At 40.6% G+C, this 17,891-nt stretch overlaps 1 protein-coding gene across 3 annotated transcripts in view; it reads left to right on the top strand.

The window, feature by feature from the left end:
• Positions 1-17,891, top strand: part of SLC6A2 (solute carrier family 6 member 2) — a 114,029-nt gene that overhangs the window by 20,517 nt on the left and 75,621 nt on the right. For all 3 annotated transcript variants that reach the window (XM_027829689.3, XM_027829692.3, XM_043526259.1), the window contains 2 exons: positions 7,223-7,354; positions 12,254-12,491. In XM_027829689.3, coding sequence (XP_027685490.2) covers positions 7,223-7,354; positions 12,254-12,491 — 370 coding nt within the window. The remainder of the gene's footprint in view (positions 1-7,222; positions 7,355-12,253; positions 12,492-17,891) is intronic.

The following is a 17,891-nucleotide window of genomic DNA, read 5'->3' as shown; positions in this document are numbered from 1 at the left end:
GAAATATTACAAAGGAGTTGCTGAAATTTGCAAGGTATAACACTGATTTTTTGTTAGATGTGCACAAACTATTTACAATACAGTGTTAGTCTTGACTACTGTAACCTACTTTATCTGTGCTTCACATCATCACCACCATTCAAAAAGCTGTTAAAGCATCTTCTTGGCTTGTGACTTAGATTAAGCCTCCTCCTCTTTATATTTGTCTCCCTGTAATAGGGTCACTATCTCCAGAACACCCCTTCAGGGCATGGGGTGTCCTTGCAACACCCCTGCCTCAGTCTTCCTCTCTACAGGGCTCCTCATTGACGTCACAAAGGCTTTCTCATAGCCAATAACACCCTTACTTGCTCTGGCTTATTATCAAACAGTTCCAAAATCAGGTCCTGAGGGTACAAATCAGAAGTTCATGTTCTTTAAGGTTTACATATCATCCTTCCCCACTCTTCCTTAAGACACTCCCAGGCCTTCCTGACTGGGGCCTTCCTTGGCTTAGCAGGTCACTCCCAGGCCTATGTAGGTACAATATTTACTCCCCCTGATGCCTCAGGATCTGCCCCCAGGGCCTACTAACTTCCTACAGTTTTCTCTCCCCAATTATCTCACAGGCTCCTAGAAAGGCCAATAAATCCTTGTACCTCTTTCTTCCCTAGTATCTCATAAGCTCCTGTAGAGCTCTTTCTAACTCTTTACAGAAATTTCCCCACACTACCTATCCAGGCCTCTCCCTTATCTATTCCAGACTCCTGCTGAGGTCACATGACTCTTCATTTTCTGCACCTGGAGAGCTGGCTGTTACAGGTGGGGCTGAGACCCACCTCCCTCTCAAGGACTAGCCATATTGGAGCACTCCCTTTTCCAGGCACAAGCACCTTCACAATGTAGCTCCACCTGCTCCACACATCAAATGCTGCCTTTGCTCTATCAATATTCCAATCTTCCCCACCTACGAGTCAGCTACTCCTTCCAACACCTTTGTGCTGTCTCCCATGATGTCCCGTGGTCACGAAAACTCTGACAAAATCCAGCTAGGCACAAGCTTATCCACTTTCAGATTCTCTCTCTAGGGCTATGCACACCAGCTGATCGTAGTTAGTCAGGTGGTGAGCCAGAACTTGTTTGCTGTGCTAGGACATTCTTGTATTACTGTTGACCCTGTTTTCTGTGTCTGTGGTTGTCTTTTTCTAACCTAGATATCAAGCTCCTTAGGATTGCCTTTGAAAAATGTGTTTGTAAAGTGCCTGGTACAACAGGGCCCCAGGAGCTAAGTCAGGTTCTTGGACAACAGCTTAAGAAAGATAACACAATAAAAAGCGATTTGCTAATTGCATCTGACCCTCTTCAATTCACAACTGTCTGAACAGATTACATGGCCACACATTTTCTTAATTGTCCAAGCCTATATATTTCATTCTCTTATTGCTTATGACCTATTGATACTACTTTCCGTATTCTTTAACAGTTTGAAAAAAAACAAGCAATTTTGATTGGGCACAGAGATGAGTTTGTTTTTCAGTTTCCTTCCTGAAACACCATCATTTTTAGAATCAAGTTTCTAGCCTGAATACTTGAAACACTCTTCACTGCAAATGCCCGACAATGTTTGTTCACAGTTTGCTGCCAGTAAACTTGTTCACTGGACTATTCATGGAAGGCAAATTCATGGAATGCACCAAGGCAAATTGTTTTTAGGTAAGTTTGCCCAGCCTGTCTGTTATATCTATTCATAAATTCATTCAAAACAGGTGGCACCTTGTTTTGATCCTCATCAACTTAGAATTTTCCTTCTCTGATCTCTTAGATGGAGATAAATCTTTCTTTTAGGCCTCATTGAAAGATATTTGTTGCAATTCTCTTCTCTACGCTCCAAAAAAGGCCATTTCAAAAATATTTTGAATATTGAAGCAAAATGGATATCGTTGAAAACTCTTTTGGTAGATTTCACTACTATAAACGTTGTTGTAACAAGATGTTTTTGTCACTTGGCTCAGGGATTCTAACTGTGATTGTAAACTCTGGGCCATATTCTGACCAGCCTACAGGAAACCTACGACTGGTTAGGAAACCATTTATGTGAGGTTTCAGCTTGTAGGTTCCTTCAGATGGTTCTGGTGTGGGTGGAAAGAGGTGCAAGGTTTGATCTCATGTAGACCGAGTTGTGGCAGCATGGTTTTCTTTCATCCTCAGATACTCTGAGATCTAAAGGGAAATGTCATATGGAGATGAGATGAGGCATTTATGCAGTGGTCCAGGTCTTCTGCACTAGTCTCTGTGTCCCCAGGAACCATGCACTCATAAGGTTTTTGCAGTTAGCCACCCAACTCCCTTCCAATATGGTGATAAAATCTGAAGAGGAGGAATCTCAGCTCTACTCTCCCTACCCATGTAACACTGCCCTGTGGTGGAGCTTTTCCTGGCCTGTGTCACGGAGCCACAACATACACACCTTTCACAAGCAATTTTGTCCACTGCCTTCTCCCATCAGTAGCTCCTAGTCAAGGGGGTAGAGGGCAAGGGCAATAAAATTTATGCTCAGTGAGACTGGCTTTTGCCACAGTCAGGCTGACGCAGCATGGATACAATCATATTCTCTTCTGAAGAGTCCATGAAATGAATATAGGGTCCAGTTTAAAACTAGGAAGCAGTCCCGTTGAATATATTAGGGATGACATACAAAACCTTCTCCATAAACTCAAACCATACCTGAAGCAAGCTTTTTGGAGATCAAACAGAGCTTGGTTAATTTCTTTTCCCCTTGCATAATGACAGGTTTCAAAGTAGCAGCCGTGTTAGTCTGTATCCGCAAAAAGAAATGGAGTACTTGTGGCACCTTAGAGACTAACAAATTTATTTGAGCATAAGCTTTCGTGAGCTACAGCTCTGAATGCATCGATGAAGTGAGCTGTAGCTCACAAAAGCTTATGCTCAAATAAATTTGTTAGTCTCTAAGGTGCCACAAGTACTCCTGTTCTTTTTCCCCTGTTATTTTTCATTATTTGTGCACCTGCGTGCTTCTGGGCTTTGGCTAGGAGTGGAAGAAGAAGTGTCAGAACAATGCCAGAAAGGCCAAACTTTTGCTCTTTTCTGAAGCTGGCTGCACCAGAAGTCTCCTGAGATTTCCAGATCATTTTTGGAGACAGATACCTTTCAAATAAGGATCAGCATTTGGTTGTTGATCCAGACTTTGAAAATTTCACCCACCATCATTATAAATATATTTACATGAAAGGGAACTCTCTGGTGTGAGATACTTCTATATCACGTAACAGCCTCTTGTTGAAAATGACACAAATGGCCCACCTTAATTATCATACACATTGTAAGGAGAGTGATCACTTTACATAAGCTATTACCAGCAGGAGAGTGGGGTGTGGGGAGAGAGAACCTTTTGTAGTGATAAACACCCATTTTTTCATGATTTGTGTGTATAAAAACAAACATCTTCTGTATTTTCCGCAGTATGCATCCGATCAAGTGAGCTGGAGCTCACGAAAGCTTATGGTCAAATAAATTGGTTAGTCTCTAAGGTGCCACAAGTCCTCCTTTTCTTTTTGCGAATACAGACTAACACGGCTGTTACTCTGAAACATAACAAATAGTGAATCTCTCCAGAAGAACCTCATTAAACCTGGGTTCACTTGCAGCCTAATGTGCTTGTTTGTTTAAGTATCATTTAAGTACTATACACTTCAGAGTTCAATCAACATATTAGTCACACTTGGAAAACACACATTTTTAACTATGATTTAATATTTATGTGCATTACACAGCCTTTTTATTAATTGCTTCAAACAAAAACATCCCTGCTCAATATGTAGTGTTGTGTTTTCTACTGTCTCTTGACATTAAAGTTAATCAAATAGCTCTTTGTGCAAACTCCTACAAGAAGTGCCTCTCTGCAACATGCTAGGTTTGTGAGTCAGTTTTACTCATTGTAATACTGCCCAAGACAGACAAGCATTGTCTGTCTCTCACAAGATCTCTGAAAGTATAACACCTAATGTAATTAGTTAGATATTGGCCATCATGAGAACAATGTATCCTATACTTGACTGTGTTTCAACTCCTATTGCAGTTCAGAGTTATTAGAAATCAGTGGGAGCTGGGTGCTTAAATATATTTCAGAATGCCTCCCCAAATTCTTATTAAAATGTAACAGCTCACAATAGCATCACTACTAAAAAAGTACATATGATCAGTACTGAATTATTATATTATCTTTCTTACGGTGACATGTAGGACCTCAGTCATTGAACAGGACCCCATTGTGCTAGGCACTGTACAAACACAGAACAAAAACATGATGAGAGATGTAATGTATATCTGCTCTTCCCTATTCATGATTTGTCTGCAAAGTATGTTTAAATTTATTTATTCTGTGAATATTTCTTGGTCTCTAGGTGTTTCATTGCAAGATTTCAGTTTCCAAACACTGTACTCTTGATTGCATAGCAGATTTCCTTTCCTTGATTGGATGAGCTGCATAATCTTTTGAATTCGATGTCTGCTGTGACTAAACAATTTGTTTGCTTTTCCATTCATGTTCTTCAGTGTTCACTTGAAATTCATTTTCTGAACACTCCTGCTAGTTATTTTGTTAAAATATTTGTGGAAAACAAACACCAAAGGTAGGGTTAGAACACAGCCATGCAGGCTTTTTCTCTATGATGGAGTATTTGCAGGGTTTTTTTGTTTTGTTTTGTTTTTGTTTTTTTTAAGTATTCAATCAGTTCTACTTATTTTCATGTTTTGGACAGTTGCTCCAACACTTTAAGCTACATTATAGGGATAGATTAAACACACTTGAGTCTAGGTTTTTATTTTTAGAAACAAAGTGGAGATTTAACATTTTGCCTTCAAGGGAACAGAGTTTTCAAATGCACAAACCAGTACAGCAGAGCATGATGCACAGAACCAGGTTTACACCTTCCTTTTATTCCCAACCTTTTTTCCCCCTGTATTGCCTAAACCGCCACAAATGTAATTTGGACAGTTTATTTATTCTTTGATTATATGGGTCATTTAAACAGGTATCTCCCTAATTACAATTGTAACCCTAATTAAACTTAGGTGTATAAATTAGCCTCATACTGATTGGAGAATACATTTGTTTTCTTAGGGAGAGAAGTCATTCTGGATATGTATTTACTCTGTCTGCAACCTAGTTAGTACAACAATCCTGCTATATTTTATTTTCACAAATTATAAAAGAATTAAAGTTTTCTGGACCTATTTATGCAATAAAAATGAAAAACCACATTTTGATAACCTGGCAAGTCCATGGTCTGTGGAACACCATGACGGAATGCATTATTAAACATGACACATGCTATAAGTGCTTTCTGGCTTCACGTGAGGATGTCCATTCCTCTGGGAGTCTTTAGTTTCTGTGGTTTAGATATCATGGTGTGATCTAGCTAATAAATGTTCAGATCAATTCTATATTAAATTATTTACTTTTTTCTTGGCAAAAAACCCCCATCTTTTAACATTCAAGTGGCTTAAGACCATTTTTATGAGAGTAGCACTGACACAGCAGGATTTGCCATTTCTTAAGGATCTGTCTGTGCTGAAAAGTTGTGGACCACTGTCCAAAATCAAGTCCGGTTAGGCACCCCATGAAGATGCAACATGGGGCGTGCCCTACGGTTTGTCATGTTGCGATGTAATGGAGTGATAGTCTGCTTACAAATTAAAGCGAGACAACTGTGGCCTACAGACATCCTGCATAGTGACAAAGCATCGACAAGCAGTTAGGAGACCCTGACCACCACCGTGGAGGAGCCATTTCTTAAAGGAGGATGTTTATTATGCCAGCAGCCACAATAATTCACACACTCCTTATACTGTTACTTTTTTCAAGCAAGACAGCTTCTCTAGTCCCCTACCTGTATGACCTCCCAAGGCTATTCTTATAGGATCCTTTATACAGTACCTAGTAACCTATTGCTGACCTATAACACACCTACCAAGAGGTGCAAAAACCTACATTATAAAGGGAACCAAACTCTGCCCTTTGCCAGCATGCTCAGGTAAAGAGAGCCTGACAGAAAGGCTTCCCTTTTCTTTTAGTGGTGAAAGTTGGCTTTGCACCATGCCTGAGTTTGTTGTCCCATTAAGGATAAATTTCGCAGGGCCTGCTCACTGGCTTTTTAACCTCTGAAACCAGACTACTGGAGTTTTGTAATACGAGAGGAATATATATTCCATGCTAAATGCTTTTCTCAGGGGTCTGGTCTTTGGGACCCAAACAAACAAATGAAGTGAGCAAGCAAACTTGTTAGAAAGCATGATCTTGTCCTTCCTGATTCCCAGAGACAGTTTGCTCTGTCACTGCAAAGGTAAAAGAACTAGAAACACTTTAATGGTAGAGAGGAAAGCAAAATGCAGGGACCACAGGACATTCAATCAAAACTGTCGAATGGTCTGTGCTGACGGGCTGTTTATGCCAACCCTCCCTCCTCATAATAAATCACCTCAGTTCAACTTCACTCTTCACCTGATCATCTTCTCCTCCCCCTCCACCCATTCCCTTCACTTCCCTTTTCATTCCATTTAGCGGATCCCCTCCTAACTAAATCTACCCCAAAGACAGACAGACAAACTAATTGTGGAACTAAGGGTATAGCTACACAACAAAAAAAACTACAGCAGCGAGTCTGAGACTCTGCTGACTCGGGCTCATGCTACAGAGCTAAAATTACAGAGCAGCGTAGACATTCCCACTCAGGCTGGAGCCCAGGCTCTGTGTCTTTTCCCCCCTTGCCGAGTCTCTGAGTCCAAGCTCCCGTCTGAATGGCTATACTGCTATTTTCAGCTCTGCAGCATGAGCCTCACAAGCCCAAGTCAATTGACCTGGGCTCTGAAAGATGCTGTTGGGTGGTTTGTTTGGGTTTTTTTGTTTTTTTTTTTGCGCTGTACAGACATTCCTGAACATGACACTTGCTGCCATCACATTTTTCACTCTGCTTGTGTGGCCTACCCCTTCTCCCACCCTGTGTTTGTTTTGCTGATATAGACGCTTTTATATTTAGATTATAAACTCTTTGGGGCAGGGATTGTCTTTCTGTTCTGTGTTTGTACTGCCCCAGCACAAGGGGTCCTGGGCCATGACTAGGGCTCCTAGGCTCTATGGAAATACCCAGAATAAAAGTAATATAGTAATAATACATCATCACAAAAGCCTAGATTTCAATGGTTGCTTGTAATTCTGTTTTTCCAGGTGCCTTTCTTATCCCCTACATCCTCTTCCTAATCATTGCTGGAATGCCCTTGTTCTACATGGAGTTAGCACTGGGACAGTACAACCGGGAAGGGGCTGCTACGGTGTGGAAAATCTGTCCAGTTTTCAAAGGTATGTGCCAGTTCTCCACTTGGTTTGAGGAGAATGTGAGGGTTTTAAACAAGTCTGATAACAAAAATAGAAGGGGTCTAACTTTCTTTCTTAGATAGCACGAAAGTTGATGGCCTATTTGATAAGCCTGTAATCTAAGGTCCTCTTGTGATCACAGAACAAGCCCAACATGGGAAAAAGCAGGGGAATCTTTCAAGAGGCGGGGGAGGAGAGTCTAGTTCAGACTCCTTGTTCATTGCAGTTTTTGGTCTCTTTGTCGAAACTCCATCAAGGGTGCCAATTAAAGCCATTTGTTGTGGCTGTTTCTTGTGATGTAAAGCTCACATGTTAAACTCTTTGGAATCACAGATTCAAATCCCAGAAGGGTCCAGTGAGCCTGTCACAATTCTTACATAGATAAATTAGGTTTTCCATTCAGTTTATTCTCTAGGGTTTTCTTTTTGAGGCATTGAAAGCCAAAATGTTACTGGTTTTGCTGGTGGATTAAAACTCCAAGGGCACTGACTATGGCCCAGATCCTCAAAGATATCTAGGTCCCTAACTCCCATTGGTGTTAGGTGCCTAAATAGCTTTGAGGGTCTGGGCCTAAAGGTCTCTAATCCCCCTACTGTTGCATTGCACGCTGAGTACTAGGTGCTTACATTTTCTCCATCGAACAGGTGGCTGCATTCCCAGTGGTATCTTGTGTGGGTGTGTAGATATTTGTGTGGGTGTTGAGATATAGAGCTCAGTGCTTGTGATATCCTTCAGGATGTAAGATATGATATCCTTTGTGTAAAATATTAATACTTTATAAGGCCCCATCAAGAAAGTGCCAACTAGCAATGATTTTGGATTGCTACCATCCTGTACCCGATTGGATCCATGTAGCCTCCTAGGTGAAAGATTCTGCAATTCGGAATTGTGTGAAATGACTGAAAACTAACCCAAACCCACAATATGTGTGCTCACCAGGCTTCTTGGTTTTCTTAGAAGCATGAAGTCCAGACAATGTAAAACTATTGGTGAACGGTAATGAGCTTCACAGTGGCAATCTCCTCTTGGCTGAACTGGAGCTTGACCATGGGTTATCTTGAGATAATTTTAGGCTTTTATTGTTGTGTTGAACTCTTGTAGCGTTTTCCTTTTTGTGGGGGTTAGAACTCAAAACCAAGAGAAAAGTGCAGTTTTACTGCATTCTGCTTTGAGATCATGCTTTCAATCGCACCCAAAACTCATAGTGAAGTTCGAGATGAATAGACAAGCATAGATGGACACCTAATTAAAAGTAGGCATGAAACCTTTCAAAATATAACTGCTTAGTTTTGCCCATTTCTGTTGTTATCCTGTTACTAAACCCATGAGCGATACTCCTCCCACCCCCAGAATCATGACATCCCTAGTCAAAAAATATTCTGACTAATAGGTTTCAGAGTAGCTGCCGTGTTAGTCTGTATCCGCAAAAAGAACAGGAGGACTTGTGGCACCTTAAAGACTAACAAATTTATCTGAGCATAAACTTTCGTGGGCTACAGCCCACTTCATCGGATGCATAGAATGGAACATATAGTAAGATATATATACACAGATAAGTTGGAAGTTACCATACAAACTGTGAGAAGTTAATTAGTTAAGATGAGCTATTATCATGTACATTGGCCAAACTGGACAGTCTCTACGCAAAAGAATAAATGGACACAAATCTAACCTCAGGAATCATAACATTCAAAAACCAGTAGGAGAAGACTTCAACCTCTCTGGCCACTCAGTAACAGATTTAAGGGTGGCAATTTTGCAACAGAAAAGCTTCAAAAACAGACTCCAAGGAGAAATTGCTGAGCTTGAATTAATATACAAACTAGATACCATTAACTTGGGTTTGAATAGAGATTGGGAGTGGCTGGGTCATTACACATATTGAATCTATTTCCTTAAGTATCCTCACACCTTCTTGTCAACTGTCTAAATGGGCCATCTTGATTATCACTACAAAAGTTTTTTTTCTCCTGCTGATAATAGCTCATCTTAACTAATTAGCTTCTCCCAGTTTGTATGGCAACTTCCAACTTATCTGTATGTATATATATTTCTTCTTACTATATGTTCCGTTCTGTGCATCCGATGAAGTGGGCTGGTAACCCACGAAAGCTTATGCTCTAATAAATTTGTTAGTCTCTAAGGTGCTACAAGTACTCCTGTTCTTTTATTCTGACTGATGTTAGCTAATTTTTTTTAATGGCAATGGGAATTTTACTTGTCAGGACTGTAACATTTGGCTTGGAGGATCTCACAAAGTCTGATCCATAAACCATTCAAGTCAATGAGAGTCTTTCCATTGACTTCAGGCATGACAAGAAGATGAGAAAGGAAACTCAAGGTTTATTTCATGTTTAGGATTTCATGTAGAGGCTTGTTAACAATCCAGCTGTTTTTTAAGCTGAGACTGTCAAATCTGCCTAAGTGTGCATTAGAGTCCATTGCTAAATGTTTGTATTTCTGAATAGTATAATACAAGGCACGTAGAATATTGGATTCTAAAAGAACAAGAAATATTGTTATATTTTAAATCCCAGCAAAGGGATACTGTTAGTAAAGTTTCAATCACAGCTTCTAATAAGATGCATAAATATATTTCAGTACTTTGTTAAATACACCAGAGTTCTTTGGATATATCTCTGGGTTAACTCAAATCCGTCACTGAAATGAAATGTGCATGGTCTACCCTCAAATTTATAATAGTTTCTCTAAATGAAAAAGCACTATAGTGCTAATTTTAGCTATGAAACCTAAGACTCTAATCTTAATGAAGCACTCCCATAAGGCAAGGGATCAAAAATGTATCTTGTAACCTTTACAGCACAGCCCATTTGCATCACAAGACTTTATAGGGTTTATATGAGCAGCCTGGGTGGGACAAACTTAAATAAATAAAAGGCTAGATCCAGAAACAATGGAGCAAATTCATGCCTGGAGTTATCCTATTGTTGTCAGTGGAGTGACCCCGGGGATAGGTTTGGTCTAGTTCCTTTGAATTTTCACATTAAATTGCAACCATTTTCTCTCTAAAATTGTGGAAACAGCATAGATGTGTGAGATGGTTTTAAAAACAAAATCCCCCCCATTTCTATGCAGTATACAGTCTTTGAGGTGGGTATGTACATTCTAACATACATCATCTAGGGAGGTTTCCACTGCTTTCTTTACTATCATTTATCAATACAGTTTCACTGCCAACATGCAGAAGTCATCCAAACCCCATGATTTTTAAGACAGTTTCAAGTTTGTTTTCACCACCTTTTGCTAGAAGTCAGAGATAAACAAACTGATTCCTATGTAAAACATTAGTTAACTTTCTCCTGACAAACACAGACCATGCTCGACACAATTTACTCTTTAGACTGTTGACACCTAAGGATTTGGCAGCTACTCCTTACATGAACTGAAAACCTCTTTCGATTACGTAATGGAACAATATTATTGTAGCAGTTTCACAGACCATCTCTCCAAGTCCCTGGTACTCTATCTACAGCAATCTGTGTCTTCCTTGATTTGTCAAGGTGCATAAAAACCTGGTGGCATGTGATTATCAGCAAGACTCTCATGCCATTATTAGTATCCTGTTTCTGGACTGATTAAAACTATAAATGAAGGCTTACACTTAGGTATTGAGAGACCACAGTGATGCTGCCTGTAGAAGACTGGATAGTCTTCGTCTCTTTAGAGATAATCCAAATGGCTTAAATGTAGCATTCGGCAAACACTGCTGCCCATAGAAGAAAGAAACTGATGGCACCGGCTGAAGCAAAGCAAGCTTCTTGTCACGATTCTGAGAACGAACCTCCACTCTGACCTGTTGTTAGTACCAGAGCACCCCCTCAGAATATGTGACAGTGACTAATTGCTTACAAGGGTCTGTTTTCATGGTGAGAACAAATGCTCACTGAAGAAAGCCTACACCGAAACTCCAGACACACCTCATGATATTCCAAAGAAACTCAGATCTAGAAGGGCCAATAGGGAATGTGCAGGGTTGAGTTCACCCCAGGCTGGAGAGTCCGTACAAGGCCCTGCATACTATTTAAGGATTTAGGGTTAAGGTCTGCCCTTAGTTACACTCTGCAGATCCATTGAGGTAATACAGTATGGGGTGAAAGTCAGGGTAAAATTTGGCCCAAAGGTTGAAATTCACCGTGGTTTGAAGGGTCAGCCAAATGCCTGGGACCCACTTAAATCCCTCATTGGGGGTTCCACAGTCTCCACACACCTTGCATAATCCGGAATGAGTTTTCATGTTAGAGTCATGTAAACCAGCGCAGAGAATGGCAATGGGGATATGCCAGGAGAGGAAATCAGTCTGTAGTCACAAGGCTGTTTGCAGGTGGGGATGGGCAGCAGCCACTGTTGAAGCCCACAGATGGGAACAGCAGCGGTAGGGGTACTTCACTGCAGCCCCATGCTCTGGCCTTAACTTTACGGGGAGGAAGGTGGATTACCCTGAACCTGAACTTTACTCAGGTGAAGTGAATGGCCCTATTAACACAGGGCTTACGGCCCTCTGCACTGGGTGAGTTTTCCCCTATGAATACAGAACACGGACTCTAGCAGCGCTGGATCAGAGCAGAGTCGTGTCCTTTAATAGCAAAATTTCTAGTTTCCAGCAAACACAACAAGCTTTATTAAACACCAGGTCCGTTTCATGGAATTATTATTTTAAATGGTCAGTTTTTGTGACCAGCCACTATATTTATAACCCTTTGCTAAGTCCTTACAAAATACTAGGCAAAAACAAGCTTGTGTTTAGGAACTGCCCTTATCTAATTAAAAAAAAAAAAAAGCATGGTTCTGCTTTCAGACAATACGGTTGGAGTATATTGTTGTATGTGAAATGCAATGTATAATCTAGTTTTCCTTTGTCTTTAGGTGTAGGCTATGCCGTGATACTCATAGCTCTTTACGTGGGTTTCTACTACAACGTTATCATAGCTTGGTCTCTGTATTATCTGTTTTCATCATTCACATTTGAGCTTCCCTGGACAAACTGCGGCAACAGCTGGAATAGCCTAAACTGTACAGATCCCAAACTCTTCAACGCCTCGGTGCTTGGCAATGGCACCAAGTACTCCAAGTACAAACTCACTCCTGCTGCTGAATTTTATGAGTAAGTGTCGAGTCGCCTTTGCTGTTGCTTCAAATTTCCAGTTTAGTTGAGGTGTTTGTTCATATGTCTCTAAAAGCCTCTCTCCGGTGAGGGAGCATGGCCTAGGGGACAGGACCTTAGACTAGGAGTCAGGAGACCTGAGTTATACACCTGGTAGTACCACTGACCTGCTGTGTGACTTTAAGCAAGTCACACTTTCTTTCTGTGCCTCAGTTTCCCCAGTTCAGCTAAGTGATGCCACTAAGTGCTGTGGAGTCAGAGACAAAGCACAAAATCTCCGTCTGCTCCCCCCCCCCCCCCCGCCCACATGCAGCTTTTTTTCATTCTACACCAAGATGACACTTGTGTTAGGCAAAGGAATAATATATGCGGAATAAAGCTGTCTTAATAGTTTGAAACTAATCATTTACCCAACAAATTTAGCTTCTCTGCTTGCCAAATATCTCTGAGCAGATCTCCTTTTCCTTTTCTGCTTCAGCAGCTCGGTGAAATAGGATGAAGAACAGTGCAGGGAGGAGAGGGTAGCAGTTGCAAAACACAGGGCTTGATCCTATTCCCATTTAAGTGAGACTGAGTTCTGCTGTTGATGATAACAGGAGCAGAATCAGTCACATAGGCTTTGAGACACTTCAAACTAAAAGTCCTCTTCGGGTGCGTAGTGGTAATAGGACCCATTGCAATTGGGAATACAACTGAATGATGAAGATACACTCTATTGTCTCAGACATTCTTGTTTTGCAAGCCTTACTATGAATGATTGGGTTCTGGACCCTTCTCCTCTTCCAGGGAAAGATGTGATTGGGTTAGTGAAAGGGGCGCACTGGCTGGACACCAGACTAATCTCATCCACTACTAAATTGATTCAGATTATTAATTAGTATTTCTGTTTTGTAATTGTAACCATGGCAATGTATATTTATCTAGTGAGCACTGACCATGTTCTCAACACTGGGAACAGTCATCATTCCCCCCACAAGTAGCCTAACCTGTTCAGCGTGGCATACATGGCTGGGCTACGGTTGGGATCTTGTGGGTCCATGGTTACTGCACTGACACATTAATGACTCGTTTTTCCTCTTTAATGTTAGTAAATTTGAAAAGTTGGGCATGGCACACAGTACAACCATTGGGAGAAGATACAGGTTTGCTAAACTCTGTGCTTTGCAAGGGTCTACTGAGTGGCTGTGATGGTATAGGAACTTGATACAATGCTGAGTAATGTCAGCCAGGAAATTGGCCTCTTCCCGACAGAAAAAAAACACTTCTCTTAGTATCGTGGTTAATTACAGCAAAAAGATGCAGTAAATATTCTACACTGGAGATTATGCTATTGGGGTGAAAGAAGAAGAGATCTGAACAATCTGGGAACACTTCCAAGTGGTAATTACACAACTTCAAATTTTAATGTTAATGTCATTTTAGAAAAGTTTTCTCTTAAAACTTGTGTGTATTCTTGGAGTCAGATTTTTAAAAGGTATTTAGGTGCCTAACTGATTTCCATGGGAGCTGGGCATTTAATTAGCTTTAAAAATCTGGCCCTCAGACTTGTTACAACAATCATCATAGTCATCTTACTTGTTCTGTCTACTTCTATATTGCTCACTAATTGTCTAGTAACCTTTGGGTTATATCCATTTTGCCATCACATCTTACTTAGAGTTAGGAATTGTTGTGGTTCTCTCTGAATAAGACACTCACCATTCTTCTAGGTGGTGTGATATCTGACACCTTTAAGCCTGAGTAAACTTTTACTGCTCTATGAAACACAACTCAACTTGTGACTCTGCTAAAACACAAGACTAAAAGTCAAGAGATCTGTGTTCTCAGCTCTGCCAAGTAACATACATCTCTGGTGGGATTTTAAAAAAGCCTAAGTGAATTAGGAACATACATGGCATTTGGCTTGCCCTGGGATTCATAGTCCTAAAACTAGGGCATTTTTGAAATCCCAACACCTGTATTTACTAAGAAATAGACTATATGGCAAAAATGGGAAGAGTAACAAGGCTAATAACTTAACCTGTCTATGACTTCTGATTGCCCATCTGTAAAATGTGGGAGAAGAATCACAAAGTGTATGATGTGCTCAGATCCAGGGTTTTGGTTAGCTTATAATGCTCAGTTTGGGATCTGAGGTTACTCAAAGTTTAGAGGTGTTCAGATCCAAGCTCCAGAATTGGGTTCAACCTTTTAATAAAGGTGTCTCTTTCTGTGGTTCTAACTCACACCCATGAAGTGTTTACAGAATGGAGAACCAAATCCATAGTGTGTCAGTTCCATGTGGCATGTGACATGATCAGCAAATGGGTGTAAGTGATAAAGTAATGTTAATTGACACTGCTATGGCTTTTGGTGGGTTTTCAAAAAAATGTGTGTAACTGACACTGAGAGACCTGAAAGTAAGGGTGTAGCAGGAAATCACATTAAGAAGGGGGTTCTGCTTAAAATAAGACCTGTTTTCTTTTCCTGACATAAACCTCTTCTGCCCCTTAGTATGTCACTTACACTAATCTTGCACATGTATTGCATGGCTGATTAGTGAATTTATATTAATTTTTTAACCATCTTGCCCCACTGCTTGAATCACTACTGAATTTGAGATTTGTATAGGAATTTTACCCACTTATTCCTGGAGGATTGTCTTCATTACTTTTTCCTAAACAAATCTTTGCTGCAGGACAACTGCACTTCCTAATGAGATAGATTGTTGCAATGCATAGCTCTTTTCACACAGTTACTCTATTGCTTTGCATTAGAAATATTATTTTCTTGGGTTGGCTAACTGGTTTCTGATGGGTGGAGTCAGGGTAGAGCATGTCTGTTTAATCTGTGGAATTGCAAAGGTTTCTAACCACTTTTATTGGTTTAAGGTTTGTTGTGTTGGCCACTGTATGATATGGATAATGGTAAGAACAGTTATTTAGGGCAATAGTTTTGCTGTGGGAGGTTTCAATCTCTCTTTTGTGTTTTGGTTTGTCATCTGGAGAAACATTGAGCTCTCACTGGGGAAAATAGAAAAGAGGGAAAAAATCCACTCTGTGATCAGAGCATAAGCGAACAAAGCTACAGCTCCTATCCAGCCTCCATATTTTTGAAGTGGGCTCTAATGAGGCTGCTGTGGTAGCACATACATAGGGACAAATCTGGGTGTAAGCTCTACCCTCCTTTGTGCCACGGCTCCTTAGAATCATAGAAGTGTAGGACTGGAAGGGACCTCAGTAGGTCGTCCAGTCCAGTCCCCTACACTCATGGCAGGACTACGTAGTAACTAAACCATGCCTGACAGGTGTTTGGCTAACCTGCTCTTGAAAACCTCCAGTGATGGAGATTCCACAAACTCCCTAAGCAATTTGTTCCAGTGCTTATCTATCCTGACAGGATTTTTTTTCCTAATGTCCAACCTAAACCTCCCTTGCTGCAATTTAAGCCCATTGCTTCTAGTCCTATCCTCGGAGGTTAAGAACAACAATTTTTCACCCTCCTCCTTGTAAAAACCTTTTATGTACTTGAAAACTATCATGTGCCCCCCTCAGTCTTCTCTTCTCCAGACTAAACAAACTCAATTCTTTCAATCTTTCCTCATAGGTCCTATTTTCCAGACATTTAATAAAGTTTGTTGTTCTTCTCTGGACTTTCTCCAATTTTTCCACATCTTTCCTGAAAAGTGCCACCCAGAAATGGACACAATATTCCAGTTGAGGCCTTATCAGCGCAGAGTAGAGTGGAAGAATTACTTCTTATGTCTTGCTTACAACACTCCTGCTAATACATCCCAGAATGATGTTCGCTTTTTTTTTCTTGCAGCAGTGTTACACTGTTGACTCATATTTAGCTTGTGATCCACTATGACCCCAAATCCCTTTCCGCAGTATGTCTTCCTAGGCAGTCATTTCCCATTTTGTATGTGTGCAGTAGATTGTTTCTTCCTAAGTAGAATACTTTGCATTTGTCCTTACTGAATTTCATTCTATTTACTTCAGGCCATTTCTCCAGATCATTTTGAATTTTAATCCTACCCTCCAAAGCACTTGCAACCCTTCTAAGTATACTCTCTATGCCATTATCTAAATGATTGATGATGATATTGAACAGAACCAGACCCAGGACCGATCTCTGCATGACCCCACTAGATATGCCCTTCCAGCTTGACTCTGAACCATTGATAACTACTCTCTGGGAACGGTTTTCCAAGCAGATATGCATTCATCTTATGGTAGCTCCATCTAGGTTACATTTCCCTAGTTTGTTGATGAGGAGGTCATGCAAGACAGTATCAAAAGCCTTATTAAAGTCAAGATATACCCTACCCTTTCCCCCATCCACAAGGCTTGTTACCTTGACAAAGAAAGCTATTAGGTTGGTTTGACATGATTTGTTCTTGACAAATCCATGTTGACCACTACTTATCATTTTCTAGGTGTTTGCAAATTGATTGCTTGATTATTAGCTCCATTATCTTTCTGGGTAACAAAGTTAAACTGAGTAGTATGTAATTCCCCAGGTTGTCCTTATCCCCCTTTTTATAGATTGGCACTATATTTGCCCTCTTCCTGTCCTCTGGAATCTCTCCTGTCTTCCAGGAGTGTTTTAAGATAATGACTAATGTCTCAAATATCTCCCCAGTCAGCTTGTTGAGTATTCTAGGATGCATTTTATCAGGCCCTGGTGACAAAGATATCTAACTTGTCAAATCTTTAATTTGTTCTTTCCCTATTTTAGCCTCAGATCCTACCTCATTTTCAGTGTGTCAGACACCGATTGCTACTAAATTTTTTGGTATAACAAAAAGTGCATTTAGCAGTTCCACCATTTCAACATTTTCTGTTATTGTCTTTCCCCCTTCATTGAGTAATGGGCTGACCCTGGGCTTGGTCTTCCTCTTGCTTCCAATGTATTTGTAAAATGTTTTCTTATTACCTTTTCTGCCTCTAGTTAGTTTAATCTTTCCTTGGCCTTTCTAATTTTGCCCCTACATGCTTGTGTTGCATGTATGCTTAGCAACAAAACTGGCTTAAACAACTAGCTGGAGATCTGGAGTAGGGGAATCCCTGCAGTCATAGGACTGGCAGAGCTCTTCTGCTCTTGGTCCTCCCAGCATAGGGGCATTCCAGGAGCTGAGGTCAGAGAGCTGTACTCCAGCACCCCTGAGATGATAGAATGGCTCAGGGGGAAGAGGGGCGGTGCTATTTTAACTGGGGCAAGTTTCAGAGCCGTGAGGCACCATTGACTTAACTGGAGCTGATCTGCATCTCTTGAGAATCTAGTTTAGTGGCGGGAAGCTCACACAGTTACTTTGTTTGCACAGAAACATAAGCTGTCATTTCCCAGCAATACAAGTTAGTAGATAATTTTGGTTGAACTCTCCATTTATGTCTGCTTAATACCATGTTTCATTAGATA

Source organism: Chelonia mydas, chromosome 12, assembly GCF_015237465.2.
Source record: "Chelonia mydas isolate rCheMyd1 chromosome 12, rCheMyd1.pri.v2, whole genome shotgun sequence".
NCBI classification, from domain to species: domain Eukaryota; kingdom Metazoa; phylum Chordata; order Testudines; family Cheloniidae; genus Chelonia; species Chelonia mydas.
Note: the sequence above shows the minus strand (reverse complement) of the source record. Positions and strands in the feature narration are given on the sequence as shown.